Genomic DNA, 16,827 nt, shown 5'->3' with positions numbered 1-16,827 from the left:
GTAAGTTTTCTTTTATGCAATTCATGCTACAGCATTATCTAAACTGTTTTCGCTCTTTCAGCACGCTAAACTTCAACAAACATCCTCTCCTAATTGGTGGTTTATCATCAGCCGATCCAGTACTGGAACGACCAGGACAAGTCCATTCGGATGATCTGGTTGGATGTGTTCATAGTGTATCAATCAACGGAAGACCTTTAAATCTAACGAATGCAATCGAATCACGAGGAATATCACCAACATGCACCCGAAACAGTAATGGTGGTCCTTGTTCGCAAGGTCTTCCAGAAGATCCAACTTTGTCGCTTTGTGGTTCGTTCGGTGGTTGTATGGATCGTTGGCATTCGGCAATGTGTCGATGTGGGGGCAACTTGTTATCGCCGGACTGTTACAATTCGTTGGATCCGATTTCATTGGGTGACGGAGGATTTGTGGAATTTAAAATCTCGGAAAAACATCGTCGAATGCAGCTGCTGGACAATTTGTACAGCGGCTCAACGGTTTGGACATACGATGTTGGGCGCACAAAGAGGTTCTCGTCTAATGAAAATGTCACCAATCTGGCACTCGCAATCGATCCACCAAAGATATTGAGCCTACTGTTCCGTACGGTTCGCAGTGAGGGACTGATTTTGTATGCCGCGACCAACGATCATTTCACTTCGGTCGAACTACGTGAAGGAAAACTGTTTTACCAATCGAAACAGGGAACATCGGTGAACATGACCGTTCATCATCCAAATGTGGCCGATGGAAAGTGGCACAACATTACCCTGAACGCATTCAATAGAGTCTTGCAGGTCATCGTCGATGGTGTTCGAGTGGGCGATGAATTGGATTCTGCCGGTGTGCACGACTTCTTAGATCCATATCTGACGGTGCTATCAGTGGGTGGTGTGAGACGGGAATTATTTGTGCAGGAGTCCTTACCACCCAGCTTTGAGGGATGTTTGGCAAATTTCACGATAAACAACGAGATTCAGCCGTTCAACGGTTCGGGAAGCGTATTCCAGAACATATTGACACGTGGTAAAGTGTACCAAGGTTGCCATGGCGTTGTTGGCGTCGGTGCAGCTCAAATACCAGATCCATTGAGCATTGGCATAACTCTGGTTATCGTTTTCTTCGTCATACTGTTGATTGCGATCCTGGTGTCATTTGTGGTGTTTCGATTGAGAAAGCAACAGAAAGAAAAGAGTGGCGGTCTACACAAACCGTCTGGCGGTTCCACATTGCTCGGTACTGGAGGCCTAGTCTCATCGAATGATATACTCGGTCGTGGAATTCATTCGAACGATGCATCAATCGGTTTTCATTCGGATGGAGATGTAATTCGGGGCGTTGGTCATCATCTTGTCGGACCCGAATTGATTTCAAAGAAGTACAAAGAAAGAGACCTCGGAGCAACAGAGCTTCAACGTCCGCAACGACCAGACATTATTGAACGCGAAGTGGTCAGCAAAAGTCCCCCACTTCGTGAAGACCATCATCAGTCGAGCGGTGTGGATCTAAACGAGTATCCAGAGCACTACGATCTGGAGAATGCAAGTTCAATCGCTCCGTCTGACATCGACATTGTGTACCATTACAAAGGCTATCGAGAAGCTGGTGGAGTTCGAAAATATAAGGCAACACCGCCTCCTGTCGCTTCATACACACATCATAAACATGGAAACACATCACAACAACAGCATAGGCATTCACCACATCATGCCGGATCATTTGCTCCACGTGCACCACCTCAAACTAGTCAAACACAAACATCAAATGCACCACGCCAGCACCAAAGTACACCATTGGCGAGACTGTCTCCAAGTTCGGAATTGAGTTCACAACAACCGAGAATCTTAACGCTACACGACATTTCCGGCAAGCCACTGCAAAGTGCTCTTCTAGCAGCCACCACATCCAGTTCTGGCGGCGTCGGAAAAGATGCACTGCACAGCAATAGCGAGCGCAGTTTGAATAGTCCAGTTATGTCTCAACTATCTGGTCAGAGTTCCAGTGCTAGTCGAACAAAACCAGGCGTACAAACACAAACATCCAACGGCAATTCCGTCGGTGGTCCAATGGGACTGACTGCTGAAGAAATCCAGCGGCTTAATGCTCGAACATCTAGTCTTGTTTCAACGTTAGACGCAGTGTCGTCCAGCAGTGAAGCACCTCGTGTTCCCGGTGCATCTCACCTCAACCATTTACACCATTCGCCAGCTGTTGATGCGCATAGTAGTTCCTCGACAACGGACGAAAGTGGAAATGACAGCTTCACCTGCTCCGAAATCGAGTACGACAATAACAGCTTAAACGGTGATAAGTTTCCGAAAAGCGGCGACGACGAAGATCGTCGTGGCAACGACAGCGGCACATCGGCCAAACCACCACCAATGCACCCGCCGTACGACGGTTTCGACTCATCGTTTCGTGGCTCACTCAGTACCTTAGTTGCGTCCGACGACGATCTGTCCACACACATGGGCCATCAAATGTACCGGCCATCGAATGCAACATCACCAGCAGCAACGGCACTTGGTTGGGACTATCTGTTAAATTGGGGACCGTCAAATTTCGATAATTTGATTGGTGTGTTTAAGGACATAGCCGAATTACCCGATGGTGGCATGGTGCCGTTACGAATGCCGTCGAATGTACAGAAGCCATCGGAAGAATATGTGTAGGGGATATAGGGGAGTTTAAGAAAATTGAGGTAGATTAAATTGTAAGTACACGAACACGTAACATACGCCGAAAGACACCTTGTATCAAGATGTGCTTGCGATGCTTGTCTTCATTTAAAAAGTTTTTTTTTTTTGTTAAGAAAAGTAAGAGAAAAACCGGAAAACATTTCACAATATTTGAGTGCTATAAATAAGAAATGTGTTGCGGTATTCAGCACATTTGGCTCCTTAATGTTAGTGTAAATGCCATATTAGACAACTATATATATTTTGCCACTGAGATTTTCTACTTTGATTAATTATTTTAGATCTTAGCGAAAAATGGGAAAAGAATTTTGATTAATTTTTGATGAATGAAACTATGGACGAACGGATAATCTAATTTCAGATTTTTATAAATATTTACAAAGACTGCAACTCGTTTCGCGAGTTTTTTTTTATTATTTAATTTAATTTTTTGTTTTCTTTTATAATTGCACTAACTAAAGGTTTTATTGAAATAAATTAATTTTTGTTTTGTACAGTGACTATGTTTAATAATAAGTAAAATATATTCCATTAAGCTATAGGGATCTATGAATGTAAAACCGAATGTGCGAATTAAAATATTCTCTTTTAATACAATCATTAGTTGTCGTTTGTACATTTTAACACCCATTGAAATTACCTCTGTAAAAACTTAGAAAATGAAAATTGAACTAAAATGAACAAATTGAACAAAACTTTATAGAAATTGTGAAAAAAGGTGATGCGTGTGCTATTTAAGAGATAGAAATGAAATTTATATAAAAAGAAACGAACCTCAACAATTTACCTATCGTAGTGGTACTGAAGCTTCATGCATGTTTTTATTAGGCACAAAAAAAAAATTATTTAGACGCTAAGAATTCTAGTGTACAGTTTTTATACGAATGAATTGAAAATAAAAGTGAAAATTACGATGAATAAAAGCAAGAAATCTTTTATTTCCTTACTTCAGTTGCAGCTTTCAATAAAATATTTCCGTAAAAGTCAACGATATATCCTTCCTGTTCTTTTTCGACGTTAATGGGCCCTAGACTGTCCATCTAGACTGAGCTACGTTAAGGCCTATTTTAAGTATTTTTTTTAGAGAATTTGAAGAATTTTTGAGAGTTACGGAAATTTCAAGAATTTTAAAAAATTAGGTCCTGAGATAAGTTTTGCCATGTTCCTAATTCCTAGATGATGAATTCTGAAAAAAATGAACGATTGGGGAACTAGGGAGATAAGAAAACACAATTTTCTCATTGCCTATTGAGGGGAGAAAATATGGAAAAACACAACTCGCTCATGAAAAATTTCTTTTGCCTTGTTGAGTAGTAGTAAAGTAGCGCACCTTCATCGAGAGATTGTGTGGAAATTTACTAGTAAGAATGTGTCGCTTTCCCAAGGGCACAGCAACACACTCACCTTCGCATCCATTTTCTATTATTTTTCACATGGATGCGCTTAATTTACTAATATTTACCATGGATGATTCTACGCCCATCCTGATAGTTTCAGATAATTTTGCTAGTTGCACAACCCACTTCTATTGCTGAACTTTTACAACTGTTACAATCAGTGGCCGACTGGACATACTGGCAATTCGGACGATTCCCGAAGGGCCTTTTGCACGTTTATATGAAAAAGCCTTTTTCGAATTTTACGGGCTGTTTTTTTCGATTTTTCTCACAATCCGTGGCTCACCAAAGTTCTTAGTTCTAAGTTGTATCCGCAGCAAAAACTTGTACACAAAGCTCTACGACATACTGAAGGAACCCATGATTATGATACAAATACTCGATTAAAGCCCAAATCTGCTGGTTTTTGGAAATCATTAATGAGTGTGCGAATCCATTCCAATGAAATGGTCAATACAGAGGAATCAGTGAAGGTAAAATTGAATCACTTTGAAAAGCGCAAACGAAGATGTGATATAGACGTGTAAACGCCGTTTACTAAACGCAGCCTAATACTGTAAACTCAACAATTGTAATTATGGTCTTCTTGTAAACAGTCACTACCGAGAGCTCATGTGAGATTCATTCGTTTCATTACAGATTACAGAAGAGAAACGGACCAACTTTTTTGAGCAATTCGGAATCAATGTATCATTTGTTGAACTAGCTAAGTATTTAGCAAGGTTGCGATCGCTAACGATTTTTATTAGCGACGCTAACGCTAACGCTAATTTAAAAAAATGTTAGCGTCGCTAAACTTATTCGCTAACCGAAAAAAAGTTAGCGCGCTAGTAGCGGCCGCTAATAGCGATCGCTAATGTTTCGCTAAGAGATCTCATGATTAAGACGATTTTTTAATTTATAAATTTATTAACATTTTGGATCATGCTGAACATGATGAAATATCAATAATTTTTTAAATATTGTTTTTGATGAACTTTGATTGCATTTTGTTCAATCGTTTTTTGAGGAAAATTTATTAGATTTTATGATTATGTTGAAGATTTATGTTGAAGCTTACCTTTTTACGGGAGTTGCAAAAGATTGAGTATGAGAATGAACAATTGGAAAGTCAAGCTTTCGTGTGAATTTTGTTAATCTAAAGCATGAAAAGTATTTTACACGATTGCGAGTTGGAGTTGGTCTAATACATGAAATTTCATAAACTTTCAACGGACTTTGAATGTGAAGTACATAACTCAATTTTTCAACGCTTCACTTCTAGTTATGCAAATAACAATTCTAATAATTCAATATTAAATTGTTCAATACCTAGAATGTTCTATTTTTCATTAGCGAAGTGATTAGCGATCAGCGAAAAAAATTTCGCTAATGATATTCTAGCGAGCGCTAACGCTAGTAGCGACAAATTTTGAAAATAAGCGTTGCTACTAGCGGCGCTAGTAGCGACGCTAGTAGCGTCGCTAATGACTAGCGACGCTAGTGCAACCTTGGTATTTAGCTAAACTGAAATTTGGGAATGTCATCCCGAGGCGAAGCCGAGGTGAATAACTCATCGTATAACCTAAATTTCAGCTTAGGAACAGTTAGTTAGGAACAAGACTTTACAGTAGTCGGATAACTATTTTCACAAACTTCACTTTTACGCACTAGTGTCTAAATATGTGCATAAACCGTATGTATACAACAAGTTGAGAAATGGGGTGGTTTTTCTCACTAGATGTGATGTCATCAAACGAGCGAAGGAAAAGATGAAAGATAAAGCATGAAAAAAGCTCTATTAAACTCATTTCAACCACAATACTAGGACTTACTTCAACAAATTGGCTGGTGCATTTTGTATATTAGAATTAGATTTAATTGAACGTTCCGGCAACCCTATAGCAAAATTTTGCTGTTTTTTTCCTATCTAACAGATGAACATTGGATACCCAACATAATGCAGAGATTTTGTCTCGTTTCTTTATCATCAGATATGAATATAAATTATTTCTATATTATCATTCATCTTCACTTCTAATCGATATATTAACGTGACATGCATTCAATGCATGTATCACCTTTTTTGGCGTGTCTAGTCTATATAAAGAGATGGTGACTGTCGACGAAGATATCATTCAGTTGCTTTAAAATGTTCAACGCTTTGATATTTACCTTGTTGGCGGTTTCTGCCGTTCAGAGTTCCCCGCTTAATTACAATGTGAGCGACATTTCAATAATATTTTCATTTTATGAGTTATTCAGTATCAGTGCGTAGGCTAGACAATTAATTGTTTGTTTTGTTTGCTATCATAGGATACAATTACTCCACGTGCTTTGACTCCCAATTCGGAGGGATGGCACGACGGATTCTATTATTCCTGGTGGTCTGATGGTCTACCATCTGCAACGTAATGCTTCGGAATTACAAATTTTGACTTTTGCTTATTTCACTGTTCAATCTCCTATCAGGTACACCAATCTTGCGGGTGGTGCATACAGTTTGACTTGGTCTGGCAATGGTAATCTTGTCGGCGGAAAGGGATGGAATCCGGGAGGATATCGAACCATCAATTATTCCGGAACGTATAATCCAAATGGTAACAGCTATCTCGCCGTATATGGATGGACTAGGAATCCGTTGATTGAGTACTATATCGTTGAAAATTTCGGAACATACAATCCGTCCAGCGGCGCTACACATAAAGGAACAGTGGACTCTGATGGTGGTACCTATGACATTTACGTCTCAACTCGAGTTCAACAACCGTCGATCGATGGCACTCAAACGTTTAATCAGCACTGGTCGGTTCGACGCAACAAACGTACTGGTGGAACGGTAACTACTAACAATCATTTGGATGCTTGGGGCAGACTTGGAATGACCATGGGATCATCGTACTACTACATGATTGTTGCTACTGAAGGTTACTATAGCAGTGGCAATGCTCACATCATCGTCTCATAAGTTTTCCATTGTGTCCGACCAAGCGATAATGTAAAATTTCAATAAAAATAATTGCAGTAAGTCCTCTCAATATTTGAAATTTTGCAACGGATCGGGGGCGATTATTTAACGTTCAGAAAAATTTCATGACTGCCAATGTAAAAAAAAATAGTAGATTACATTGGATGCTGCGGATGTAGTTCATTACATGAGGGATCAATTTTGTGATTCGAGCCAAACTCGCAAGTGTGGCTTTAAGCAAGAAGCTTTGGAAACGGCTATTTTAAAGCAGGTTGCTTAAAACCACAGTAGTGATTTCACAAAATTGATTCCGAGTGTAATGAACTACCAAGCAGCATCCAATGTATGCTGTTTTATTGCCTATCCACCCGGAATATTGTTATTACGAGTACATTTTAGATTATGCTAAATTAATGTCAAACAAAAAATCTGTTATTGAAACGTTTGTAAACGAATCTAGGCGGCTGATGAAATCGGCTCACACTCATTCATAACATTAATCCCAAAAGGATCACTGAACTGGCAACACTACAGTAGTGGCATGTGGCATTGGTGGCATGTTGACAAACTACTGTTTAGTTTTTGTGAAGTGCTAGATTCATATTTTGCGTAATATTTGTCGATTTTGGTGGTGTTACAATAAATTTTGCTGTGAAGTGAAGTGAGTACATACAATGTACTCCGTACATGATAATAAAAGCAAAAGTGTTGTGTTTTTGAAAATAAGTGAAAAATGCAAAAATTAAAATTGTTTGGCCATTAATTTTCGTCGAAGTTGAAAAAATTGAAATTTTGGTCTCTTTTATTTTTGTGTTTTTTATTTTATTTTTCAAAACTAAAATAACATCGCGAGTCATTGTTTCGATACCTAAAGAATATTTCATGTGATTCATTTTTGCTGATAATGAAAATCTCCTGGTATGTAATGAATTTTCATATGAATTTTCCTTCACTTGTGATGTAATAAAAAAGTTCCCATATGTAACGACCACTTTCCGCGGGTGGAAAATGTTCATGTAACAACAATATTCCGGGTGGATAGGCAATAAAAAATCTTAAATTCTTAAATACTCGAGACAGTGCTCTAAGAACACTATACCGATTTGCACACGAACAAGTCTAGCTGTCTAGCGAATCATAGCCGAAATGAAATTTCAACTCATCATCAAATTTGCTAACTCGTGGCCAGTCCGTGGTTTCTTTTACCCAAAAGCCACCACTTAAGCGAATCCAAGCAAAGGTAGGTTTGCTTGCACATATGTTTGAATGTGAACAAATGAAAAATTTTTCAAGCATATGCATGGCTTGATGGTTTGAAAAAACTTTCATTTGTTCAGATTTAAGCATGTTATAAGTGCAAACCTTTTCTTGGGCATACATTGCGGTACTTTTCTCGTAATTTAGGCCCTCAACATGATAAGTTGTATATGCATCTGTGTGGACGGTAAATTCTAGGCACTTTCGCTTGACGCCCTTACTCCGTTTCGGGCTAAAACCCGCGAAATTGCCTAAATTCTACCGTCCACAACAGATACGAAAATAACTAAACTTCATTTGGCTCCAAAGACCCCAATTTCGATTTTCTACGATGTGTGACGGCTGATGTATATACGAGGGTTCGTCTTAGCCCAAATCGAAAAGTTGTCGAACAGTATGTGCTGCTCTGTAGTGGCTAAAACTACAGTACTCCAGCACGTGGAGTGTAAGTTTTTTAGTGATGAGGCGTTTTGAAGAATTTTATTTCTTCATTTAGCTAATGATTCACTGAAAAATAGCGTGTATAAAGTTATGACTACCTCTCGCAGTTTGGTCATTTCTTTGCCACTGTCGCCATGGCCTGATGAGAAATCTATTTTATCGCATACGCGGTGTGATTCCCCGAAAAAATTATTCACCTAGGATATATAAACGAACATTATACTTCTGTAAATTGTCAAAGTGTCACTCGCATATCTTGTTGTCTCGTTTTCGCTTATGCGATAAAAAAGAATATGCACGTATGACAAGCCGTCTCGGCAAGCCTCGACCGCTTTGTCATACGTGCATAATATTTAATTTCTCTCATTTCAATTGTTGCGTAGTGTTTCATACCAAATCTACAATTTTACTGTATATGTAGACTCAATTCATCGTTTATTTTTGTCATCGATGTCGATAACAGATAACTGGCATTTTCCATAAGGTCAACTGCATGAAGATTGCAAACCAGAATTAAGTTGAAATTTGGAAATAATATTTCGTTTTGTACGCGTCGAAACGAGATTTCAACCCCAGACCTCTTGCGTATGAAGCAAGAGTTCGACGGTCCGAACTAAGGGACTGAACAAAAGTTTCGGACAAAGCAAGACTGAGTGTTACTCAGTGAGGCATTAACAGTGATTTGACGAGCTTCAGATGTCGAGGCTTCAGACTACGAGTTACCACCAAAGATTGCATGTACACTATATTGTGCGTTTACATCTAGCTTCACAAAAGAAACACACAGCCAATTTCTATGAATGAAACAGCCCCCAAATATTTATTGCTTTGAGTACTAAAAAACGGAGTTCACAATCCTGTATTCCTGCTATTCGGTTGTGTGAACTGTTAACTTCGTTACGACAGCGATCATCGAAACGTACGTCAATCTTGAGATTCAAAAATTGAAACGCGCAAATGTTTGCAATTATTTTTATTGAAATTTTACATTATCGCTTATTCGGACACAATGGAAAACTTATGAGACAATGATGTGAGCATTGCCACTGCTATAGTAACCTTCAGTAGCAACAATCATGTAGTAGTACGATGATCCCATGGTCATTCCAAGTCTGCCCCAAGCATCCATATGATTGTTAGTAGTTACCGTTCCACCAGTACGTTTGTTGCGTCGAACCGACCAGTGCTGATTAAACGTTTGAGTGCCATCGATCGACGGTTGTTGAACTCGAGTTGAGACGTAAATGTCATAGGTACCACCATCAGACTCCACAGTTCCTTTATGTGTAGCGCCGCTGGACGGATTGTATGTTCCGAAATTTTCAACGATATAGTACTCAATCAACGGATTCCTAGTCCATCCATATACGGCGAGATAGCTGTTACCATTTGGATTATACGTTCCGGAATAATTGATGGTTCGATATCCTCCCGGATTCCATCCCTTTCCGCCGACAAGATTACCATTGCCAGACCAAGTCAAACTGTATGCACCACCCGCAAGATTGGTGTACCTGATAGGAGATTGAACAGTGAAACAAGCGAAAGTCAAAATTTGTAATTCCGAAGCATTACGTTGCAGATGGTAGACCATCAGACCACCAGGAATAATAGAATCCGTCGTGCCATCCCTCCGAATTGGGAGTTAAAGCACGTGGAGTAATTGTATCCTATGATAGCAAACAAAACAAACAATTAATTGTCTAGCCTACGCACTGATACTGAATAACTCATAAAATGGAAATATTATTGAAATGTCGCTCACATTGTAATTAAGCGGTGAACTCTGAACGGCAGAAACCGCCAACAAGGTAAATATCAAAGCGTTGAACATTTTAAAGCAACTGAATGATATCTTCGTCGACAGTCACCATCTCTTTATATGGACGAGACAAGCCAAAAAAATATGATAAAGGCATTGAATGCATGTCACGGTAATATAATGTCGATTAGAGGTGAAGATGATTGATAATATAGAAACACAAAAATTTTCATTATCTGATGATAAAGAAACGAGACGATACTTACAAACAAAATCTCTGCATTACGTGGGGTATCCAATGTTCATCTATAAGATAGGAAGAAAACAACAAAATTTTGCTATAGGGTTGTCTAAACGTTCAATTATATCTAATTCTAGTATACAAAATACACGATCCCATTCGTTGAAGTGAGTCCTAGTATTCACTCCGTAAGTAAGTGCGCAGAATATGAACGCAGAAACAAATCCTTAACGCAGACTTTAAAATCTCTATTCCATAGATACCAAACCAATGAAAAAAACTAAATGTCACTCATTCGTTTGTTGATTTCTGGCTGGAATGACTTTGGGCCGGACGAACTAGATTTGCCGGAACCGTAAGTGAAAAACAATGACTTTTTGATTCCCATTGAGCAAAGCGATATTTTCAATTTCGAACTAGATCCGGGACCCTCAGACCATTATCAGAGCATGCAGGAAACTGAAGACTTTCCATCGTAACATCTACTTCAACTTTTACCTTTTATCTTTTCATTGTTTATTTCTATGCTGCATTATCATGCATTCTAGGCCTAAAATGCGTAAAGAAATTGAAGAATTGAAAGCTCAAATCGAAAGCCTGTTGTGCAGTAACGAAAATTTGCAAGTAGAAAATGTTAAATTGCGGTCGGCATTATACGAGATACTTGCCGTTATCCGATTTTTCCAAATAACGAACCAGTCTACATTGTTGGACCATTCGTTATTTTCGAGACTATATAGTCTCATCGTTTCTTTAAAAACTTCGCTTTGTTGCATTGTCAAGTCGAATGTACGTTGTTTCATGAAGCATTTACTTTTCCTCCAATTATTTTGAGATTTCCATCGAATGCGCAACCTCTTTCACATTTTTCTCTTCTTTTGAAAAGTTAAAAAGTTAACGGGTTCGGGTTGACCTGTTTTAGTTCAGGTTGACCTGAACCGGATTCATGACCCGAACCTGAAAATTTATTTCGGGTTCAACCCGAACTTGACCCGAACATGAATTGTTAATTTCGGGTTTAACCCGAACGTGACCTTAACCCGAAATTGTTCCACCGAATTTGACCTGAACCTGAATTTTCAATTTCGAGTTCGACCCGAACCTGAACTGAACCCGAAATTTTAAATTTAATCAGGTCGGGTTCGGGTAACCCGAAATTTTTGACTTTTTACAGTGTAATAAACGCTTAAAATTTCGAGTCAAGTTCGGGTTGAACCCGAAATAATTTTTCAGTTTCGGGTTAAATCAAGTTCGGGTTCCGGTCTGACCGAACCCGACCCGTTCCGAGCCTTAAATTGAATGAAATTGAATATAAACAATGGATCACGTCAACAGTATCACTGTCGCCATGGCCTGATGAGAAATGGTATTATGGAACTGCATATTAATGCAAAACGTCGAAAGAATTAACGACACCGTGCCACAGAAACATTTAAAGTCGATACTTCTGTTGCCAAATGATTTAAGGCGTTTTGTGGATTTGTTACGTGTAATGATTGATTCTTTCATATTTTTTTTTCTCATACCAGCGGTTACCCCACACATTTTCTCGTTACTAAAGTGTCGCCAAATTATAGAGATGAAGTGCAAAAATTTGAAACTCTTTTGTGTATTCCTGGGCTAAAGTAAAAATCTGCCGCAGTATGTCATGAAACGAGTAAATCATGAAACGTTTTATGCGTAATACGGGCTAAAGCAACGCACTTCATCAATATCCACTAGGCCATTCCTAGAGGGTGTTTTAACGTTACACAATCTTGCAACGATCCAAACCACCAATATCACAAAACGTACAAGAAGTCTTCTACAAAATAAGAGCGAAAAGGGAAGAGACTGAGAACCAATAATCACGTCTTGCGACGTCGTCGCTTTGATGGAACGAGCCAATGAAGATGAGAAGTGCGTTGGCTAAAGTAAAAAAAAATCAACCTCTGCGATTGCAGCCATTGCCTTCGACGCACTCTGTGGAATTTTTTTATTTTCGCCCCTTGTTATTCGACATTAACCTAACATATTCTGTGATGTCAGTAGGCTGATAGGCATGTTCGATAATTCATTTGATTGATGAAATATCAATTATCTATTTCCTTAGAATCGATTTTCAAAAAATCAACATCGGTCTAATGTTTGACTGATAATCGGTAAATTTCGACTGGCAATTCCATTATCAGTCGATATTTATCGATCCATGAAACATTCGATTATCGATTATCTGGAAATTTTATCATCGATTGATGATATTTTTCAGTGAAAATGCAGATGCCTTATGAGGGAGGCAAAGTGTCTTGATTCAGCTGTCTAAAGATTAGCATGACCTAGTCCTTTTCTCTAATATATTATCCATTCATCAGCCTTTGACAGAAAGTCCTTCTTTTTTATCCAATACCTAACAATCCATACGTAAATGTTCGATATTTTCTTCTTTTTCAAATGATAAATGAAAAAATCTTACATATTAGCTCTTCTCACAACCGAAGCCCAGAGCTATTTGTTGAAATTGAGAATCATGGACAACAACCACTGCAGAAACCCTACGAATTATAACCAACGAACAGAAATCTCACTATAGCACATTCAACTATACAAATGTTGTTCGAGTGTCTTCGCTAATACATGTGGAAACATTTGTATGGTTTTAGGTGTGGTTTGAATAATTTTAGGTGCTTTTGAACAAGGTACACCGCTATTTGGTTGTGTTCTGCATAAACATTTTTTGAATTTTGATGTTGTTCATATTTCGCGTTTTTATGTTATCATTTACAGGCTAATCTCATTATTGATTGCTTGATTCGAGTTTTATTTGCTTGTTTTATCATTCATATTACTCTATTGATTGAGGAAAGACATAAATTTTTGAGAGGTCGACACACTCTGCCTAGTAAAATTCCCACTCCCGCTTGTAATTATCGATGAAAGTAGTCACAACATACGAACATACCAAAAATGATTTGCGTTATACTAAAAGTCCTTTGCTTGCTTGTTCTGACCAATACATCGAGTGGGGTAAGGAACATACCAATTTTGTGCATAAAATATCTCAACGAAGTAATGAGACAACTAAAAAATTTAGATTTCAAGCCCTGAATCGACTTCATACGTTGCTGGAGTTGTGGAATACCAAGTCGATCAAGGTTTAACGACCGATGAACTGTACTGGACCAGTGATCAAATGTTCCAATTCAATACTGAAAAGTACATCGCCATTCTCCATTCCGTTGAAGCGACGAATGTCGACATACTCGTGTTCCCGGAAAATACTTTAAACCGCCAGGCCACGGCAGTAATCATACCGAAAGAAAACGAATTCGATTTGGATCTGTGTACGAACACCACGTACAATGACAACCTTCGGAATATCGCCTGTGCAGCGAAGAGCTTGAGAAAGTACGTTGTCATCAACCTAACAACCAAATGGCAATGTACTGGAAACGAAGCAGAACAACAGTGCACAGACGGATGGGAGCTGTACAATACTAATGTTGTATTCAACCGTGACGGTGTGGTTATTTCCATTTATCGCAAGTATAACTTGTTTGGTGAACTCGGCATTACCCGACCCAGCGCTATTGAATTGAAAACATTCGACACAGACTTTGGAGTGAGATTCGGTCATTTCGTCTGCTTCGATTTGATGTTTGAGTCGCCAGGTGTGAAGCTTGTGAGGGACGGTGTTAAAAACATTGTTTTCCCGACACGATGGTATTCAGAGCTACCATTCATTACCGGTAACTACAGTCACAATATACAAGGGAAATGCGACATTGAGTGGCTTTGTGTGGTTTTCTTTTTCATTTAGCAATTCAAATGCAACAAAATTGGGCCCATGTGAACGACGTGAACTTTCTAGCAGCTGGTGCTAATTTACCCATTCTCGGTACAACCGGAAGCGGAATCTATTCCGGAAAACTGGGTACGTTAACATCAATAATGACTGGAGATAACACAACGAAATTGTTGGTGCATGAGGTCCCTAAGGTGCCCGGTGATCCAGTGGAACCTGTTGATCAAATTTATTTTGGCTCACATTTCGATGACCTGACATTGTATCAAGATGAATTTGATGGCTATGCTTATTCGAGAATCAATCCGTCAACCTCTGAACCGCAAATTGACGAACTATGCAGTACATTCAAAGAGGAGCGACTGTGCTGTCGATTTAACACGACTGTTAAATATACGCAAAATGAATCTGTATGACTGGGGTGTAAAATTGAACGAACAAAACAATTTTAAAAACAAAAATCATTTCAGATGAAGTATGAGTACATGGCAGTAGTATATAACGGGTGGCGACATTTCAATCACTATACCTATGAAGGTGTTAAGATATGTGCAATAGTTGCATGTGAAAACGAACATATTCTCAGCTGTGGAAAGAGGTAAGGTAATTCTCCACCAATAATTGTACAACTTACACTCCCACCTATCTCGTGTCAGACTTAATAATTCAGCCGAAGTGTCCCGCATCACTTTCGTTAATGTTTCAATAGAAGGAAATTTCTCCTCCGATGCATCATCTGCATTGACGATGCCAACATCTCTGGATTTTAATATCTCTTCCCTGCCCACCACTCAGTTTGCATTTCAGGAAACCCAGGACGAGTAAATTGAATTGTCAATGTTTTTAGTGACGCAACGAATTTTTAAAGAAAAATGTTTTAGGTTCCGGATGGATTTGATAGGAGAGAGTTCCGAGCTACTAGCATTTGGCATATTTGCGCGTGATTTTCGATACAGTACTAAGGAGAATCCTAACGGTTCGGATGCTGTAGTAGTGTCCAGCTCATTAATATTTTTGTCATTAATTTGTGTACTTTTGCAGTGGAATTGATGAAGAAAATTATTTTGAAAGATTCCAAAAGTTTTGTTTTTATTAAGTGGGGTAAGTCAATAAATTTTTTGACTCATAGACAGCATGCTTAATAACAGAATTTATCGAGTCAACTACTTGCTTTAATTCAAGTTGGTTTACAAAATTCATCAAGAAATCTATTACTTCAATTGCTTTAACATGGATTTGGCTATATAAGAACACTTTAACCGAAACAGCACGCTTATACCCTGATTAGTTTTCGCTGTCATTAACAGAAGATTTGCCAATTTTGCCATGTATGATTCTCAGCAAGAAGTAATTATGAAAAAGATTTTGCATCGAGGTCGGACTACTACCAAATTTGGGGCCATGGTAAACAAAATTTCTATTTTCATGTATGTTATGGAAAAATAAGCAAATATTATATCACCTACGACAATTAGACATAATTCAAAGACAATATTTTGTAATATTTGTAAATTTCGTTTACCATGGCCCTAAATTTGCTAGTAGCCCGAACTCGATGCAAAATCTTTATCATAAACAGTTCTTGCTGAGAACCATACATGGCATATTTGGTATCATTAGAAAGCTTAGACGCTAACGGTTACAAGATATGTCGTGTTGAAATATGTCAACTGGAAAGGTATGAAAGTAGCCAAAGTTCACCGAGGGTAGCAAAACAGTGACTTTTCTGAAAATGTACCAAACGATACCACTTTCAAAATTTCGTTATTGCCATTGGAAAGGTCACATAACCCACGTCTAGAAGTGTTATTACAGGGCTGGGTTGGGCGCTTGGTCGTGGAGGCATCACCCCTTGAAGAAGGTAAAATTGAGACTTTCAGCTTCTATTGCTCTGGGTGACCAAGTGACCGAGAGAAAAAAAATTTACATAATAGATCCTAGAATTTGTCCCTCTACCGATTCCAGTTTCATACACTGGTCCAGAACCTTCCGCGGGACCAGGCAACGATATTCCTAGTTCTCAGAAACGGCTCAGCGGTTGCGCCTGCAACATGTGCCGTTGAATAGTACATGTCTCCCCTAACTCAGCTATCAAAAGGGCCGAGATGGAAGTGGACAAGTTTATTTAAAATTCGTTCAGCCCCACCGTGTGCAGAGATAGAGTTAAAAGTTCGTTCATCTTCAAATTTGAATGAATTTTGACTCAAAACGATATGCAAAGGAACTTAAGCTTTCACAGCCGACAAGCATATTACCAGGATAATGTATCGAGTCAACTACTTTCTCTGCTTCCAGTTGT

At 38.7% G+C, this 16,827-nt stretch overlaps 4 protein-coding genes across 4 annotated transcripts in view; 3 read left to right on the top strand and 1 right to left on the bottom strand.

Moving 5' to 3' along the window:
• The window catches only part of LOC119078905 (cadherin-related tumor suppressor), a 194,804-nt gene extending 191,181 nt beyond the window's left edge, over positions 1-3,623 (top strand). Inside the window, exon 17 of the mRNA XM_037186634.1 lies at positions 62-3,623. Within this exon, the coding sequence (XP_037042529.1) occupies positions 62-2,675 (2,614 nt within the window). The 3' untranslated portion in view covers positions 2,676-3,623. The remainder of the gene's footprint in view (positions 1-61) is intronic.
• Positions 3,624-6,215: 2,592 nt separating this feature from the next.
• LOC119078904 (endo-1,4-beta-xylanase-like) lies at positions 6,216-7,106 on the top strand. The gene is made up of 3 exons (XM_037186633.1): positions 6,216-6,299; positions 6,395-6,489; positions 6,551-7,106. Exons 1-3 carry the CDS (start codon positions 6,231-6,233, stop codon positions 7,044-7,046), a joined length of 660 nt encoding a protein of 219 aa, XP_037042528.1. The 5' UTR covers positions 6,216-6,230; the 3' UTR covers positions 7,047-7,106.
• Positions 7,107-9,709: 2,603 nt separating this feature from the next.
• On the bottom strand, positions 9,710-10,650 carry LOC119078903 (endo-1,4-beta-xylanase-like). Its single transcript, XM_037186632.1, has 3 exons — positions 10,510-10,650; positions 10,320-10,414; positions 9,710-10,258 (listed from the first exon to the last, which is right to left on the bottom strand). The coding sequence occupies exons 1-3, from the start codon at positions 10,576-10,578 to the stop codon at positions 9,763-9,765; spliced, it is 660 nt and encodes a 219-aa protein (XP_037042527.1). The 5' UTR covers positions 10,579-10,650; the 3' UTR covers positions 9,710-9,762.
• Positions 10,651-13,566: 2,916 nt separating this feature from the next.
• Positions 13,567-15,601, top strand: LOC119078902 (vanin-like protein 1). Its single transcript, XM_037186631.1, has 6 exons — positions 13,567-13,750; positions 13,818-14,472; positions 14,544-14,938; positions 14,999-15,126; positions 15,185-15,349; positions 15,410-15,601. The coding sequence occupies exons 1-6, from the start codon at positions 13,691-13,693 to the stop codon at positions 15,576-15,578; spliced, it is 1,572 nt and encodes a 523-aa protein (XP_037042526.1). The 5' UTR covers positions 13,567-13,690; the 3' UTR covers positions 15,579-15,601.
• The last annotated feature ends 1,226 nt before the right edge of the window (positions 15,602-16,827 follow it).

This window comes from Bradysia coprophila, unplaced genomic scaffold, assembly GCF_014529535.1.
Source record: "Bradysia coprophila strain Holo2 unplaced genomic scaffold, BU_Bcop_v1 contig_297, whole genome shotgun sequence".
Classification (NCBI taxonomy): domain Eukaryota; kingdom Metazoa; phylum Arthropoda; class Insecta; order Diptera; family Sciaridae; genus Bradysia; species Bradysia coprophila.
The sequence above is the reverse complement of the archived record's forward strand: the minus strand, read 5'-3'. Positions and strand labels throughout refer to the sequence as shown.